This window comes from Myotis davidii, unplaced genomic scaffold (assembly GCF_000327345.1).
Source record: "Myotis davidii unplaced genomic scaffold, ASM32734v1 scaffold332, whole genome shotgun sequence".
NCBI classification, from domain to species: Eukaryota; Metazoa; Chordata; class Mammalia; order Chiroptera; family Vespertilionidae; genus Myotis; species Myotis davidii.
Window position 1 is genome coordinate 3733421 of NW_006285779.1, and position 3735 is coordinate 3737155.

Genomic DNA, 3735 nt, shown 5'->3' on the forward strand with positions numbered 1-3735 from the left:
GCGCTGCTCTCGCAGACCTCGCCTCTGTGCGCCCTGGAGGAGCTCGCCAGCAAGACCTTTAAGGGGCTGGAGGTCAGCGTCCTGCAGGCAGCCGAAGGTAGGTGTTGCCACTGGATTCCCCTGCGCCCAGCATCCAGAGCCCCCGCCTCCTGTGCCCAACGCGCTTCGTGCCTCTGCCAGCCTCCTCCCGCGCCGGCCGTCTGGGCCCTCCAGCCCAAACCACCGACGCTCGAAGTAGAGATGGGAGGGACAGGACCCAAACCCTGTTTCCTAGGGACTGCTGGATAGGCCAGAGTGACCGGGAAGGGATGGCGGGAACACAAGGTCTTTCTGTGGTCGGCCTGCTCTGCCTGGCTCCCTCCCGTTCCCAGTGGCCTGGCCACTCTTAGCCCTGCTCCTGGGATGAGGAATGGAGAGCCCTTTGCTGGGAAGTTTTGAGTGAGGGTAGAGTTGGGGTAATTGGGAAGAGAGGTGGAGTACCAACATTCATACCAAAGTCAGGACTTCCCCATCCGGCTCCCTCCTGCTCTAGCAACCTTGGGTCTTTCAAATCAACTCTTCCGGGGGCCACAGGGGGTGGGGGGGCAAAACCAATGTTTTCCTAAGGACTCCTGTTAGAAGAGAGACTGCGAAAGGGGGTTTGCAATTGCGGAGGCTTCCCACAGCCCGGGAAGCCTAATCAAAACCGAGTAGGGAACAGACCGGAGGAGCCTGGGTGGGGTGCGGAGAGTGGGTGGGTTTCCTTCTCGCGTGGCGCAAGCCTACACTGTGGTTTCCTCGCAGGCCGAGACGGAATGACCATCTTTGGGCAACGGCAGACCCCCAAGAAGCGGCGAAAGTCGCGCACGGCCTTCACCAACCACCAGATCTACGAGCTGGAGAAGCGCTTCCTCTACCAGAAGTACCTGTCCCCCGCCGACCGCGACCAAATCGCGCAGCAGCTGGGCCTCACCAACGCTCAGGTCATCACCTGGTTTCAGAATCGGCGCGCCAAGCTCAAGCGGGACCTGGAGGAGATGAAGGCCGACGTGGAGTCCGCCAAGAAACTGGGCCCCAGCGGGCAGATGGACATCGTGGCGCTGGCCGAACTGGAGCAGAACTCGGAGGCGGCGGGCGGCGGCGGCGGCGGCTGTGGCAGGGCCAAGTGGAGGCCTGGCTCTCCCGCACTCCCTCCAGGCGTTCCGCAGGCCCCAGGCGCGGGGCCCCTGCAACTCTCGCCCGCTTCCCCGCTCACGGACCAGCCTGCCAGCAGCCAGGACTGCTCGGAGGACGAGGAAGACGAAGAGATCGACGTGGACGATTGAGCAGAGCCCAGGATCCTCTGCCGCCCAGGGCCCCGGAAGCCCGTAGGCCTGCAGCCTCCCGGACGGTCGGGACTGCGGAGGGGAGCTGGGACCTCCTCTGCAACTCCCGCCTTCTCCCCCGTCCCTGGCCCGGACTCGGCTCCCAGCAGCTGCCTCTTCCCTCTCGAAGCAATAAACCCGGCTGGCCGGCCGCAGCGCAGGGCCTCCGCCGCCGGGAGCCCTCGCCGTGCAATTCCGTATGGCTTCTGTATAAATATTTAAACCTATATAGCGGGTTCTCCCACCGCAGCCTGATTTTTTTTTTTTAAATCTCGGAGATATTCATGTTTTCAAAGCTCCCAGGCTGCCGGGTTTGCTGAGAGCGAGGCGGAAGGAGGGTGACGGACACCGAACCTAGCGGTCTGGAGGAGGGGGCCGCGGGACAGTTTCGATTTTCTCTGCATGTGGCGAATGCACCGGCCCTCTTCCTCCTCGCCTCCCCAGGCCTCTTGCAGTTGACTTCTTTTATTTCCTTCTGCATTTTCCCCGCGTGGGAAGGGGCTGAGGCGGGCAGCTGGGTCGTGACTTGCAAGTTTCAAATTGATCTTTTCTCCCCACCTCGAGAGAAGTCTGTTTTCTATGCCATTTCTGCCTCCCGATGCCCACTAACGCTATTTTTAAGATTCTTCCCCACCCTCTCTTGGTTTCCTCGGACTGACGGCTGGGGTCCGGGTCTTGGGACAAAATGGGAAATCCAACCAACCAAGCAACCAACGAAAAAATAACCCAAAGCCCTAGAATTATTTTTTACTCTTTTTAGAATTTTTTTGCATGTGACAGAGACTGAGAGGAGGCCAACCTCTGCCCTCACCCCACCTCCTCCACAGCTCTGGGTCTGTCTTGCCGCCTCCAGCGCCCTGCTCCCAGCTTGACTTGGCCAGACAAGGGTGACCAGATGAGGGTGGGTCCCACGTGCCCCTTCCCTGCTCCTGCCCTGCCTTTTCATCCCGGACTGTACCCAAGGCCTCTTTCTCCGATAAATAAAGTCTTTGCCATTTTACTAGAAGCGGTGGTGACCGTGTCTAAATGAGTGGGCCCTGTTCAGGGAAGCCGTGGCAGGCTCGGTGTGTTGCTCACTGTTGGCTGCACCGGCCTTGGAGACATAGAGGAGTTTCCGGCCAGCCCGCGGGCGTGAGAGTGAGCGGTGAGGGAGAAGTAGTGGGAGGAGGTATTTCTTGCCTGCAAACACCAGGCAGGCTCCAAACGGGGTAGGGATGGGGGGAGGGGGGGGAGAAAGACGAGCAGGCTTCGTCAGGTCGGGGTAAAAAGTGGGATGTACAAGGGAGGGCGCAAATGCTTGCATAGTTTGGGGAGCGCCAAGGACAAGAAATTAATTTGCATGCGGCGAAAGGTGGAGGAGGATTTGCCCTGCGGTTTGTGCATCCCGCCTGGTACCCAAGGGTGTTCTTCCTGCGGCCCCTGGGGCTGGGCTGCGCTTCGTGTTGGGCAGCTCTAGCTTAGCGGGGCAGGAGGGCGCAGGGAGCGTGAGCCACACAGGGCCTCGCCCTGCGGGAGGGAGAGGGATGCGGCCGCAGGCACCCAGGGCAGGCTGAATTGCGCACTGGGCACCGGGGTGTGCGAGCCCCAGGCTTCTCCCTCACCGTCTGAGAGTTGGGGTACATTTCTGGTGATTTTCACAAATTCTGGGGAGAAGTCGGCTGAGGGCAGTGACATCAATCTCCCAAGGACTCGCTGGGGTCCCCCCGCCCCAGGAGGGCTGGGCTGGGGCTGGGCATAGCAGCTTTCACTTTTCCGGAGTGAGCGAGTTCCTCTCGGGCTTTTGTTGTCCCTGGGCTGGCGAGTGGCCGCTGTCACCAGAGGAGGGTCCCGCCTCCAGGCCGCTCAGCTCCCTTTCTCCGCAAAATTGATGTGAGAAATGTGCATCTGGTCGCGGGCAGGCAGTGGGGCCCCGGGGCCTGAGTAGGGGACGTGCGTGTCCGAGACGAAACTAGGAGACAGGAACAGAAAAGGAGCACAGAGACACACTCCAAAAGCAAGCGAGAAAGTGGAAAGCCACAGACAGTGGCGAGAAAGAGGGGGAAGGGGAGAGAGAGAGAGAGAGAGAGAGAGAGAGAGAGAGAGAGAGAGAGAATATAAGAGAAAGAGAAAGAATACAAGAAAGCGGGGGAAAGAGAAGCTAGAGGAGAGAATGAAGGGAGAGAGGCGGCGGGCAGCCGAGGCATAGGGCCGGCCGCTCCTCCCGGGCGGCATAAATCGCCCTCTCTCAGGATGGATGGGTCTGTAATTCGGAGCGCGGACCATGAAGGCCGGGACGAATGGACCCGGGCGGCCGCTGACAGGCGACAATAGCCGGGCCCAGCCCCCCGCGGCTCTGGGTGCGGGCGCGGCCGAGGCCCTCCGCAGCCCAGAGCGCGCTGGCGCTGGCGACCAT

General features: G+C 61.0%; 1 protein-coding gene across 1 annotated transcript; it reads left to right on the plus strand.

Annotated features, from left to right (window-relative positions):
* On the plus strand, window positions 1-2332 carry LBX1 (ladybird homeobox 1; the record flags this gene model as incomplete). Its single annotated transcript, XM_006756535.2, has 2 exons — window positions 1-97; window positions 784-2332. Coding segments are annotated over 2 exons (618 nt in total), but the record flags the coding sequence as incomplete, so codon positions are not given.
* Window positions 2333-3735: the final 1403 nt, after the last annotated feature.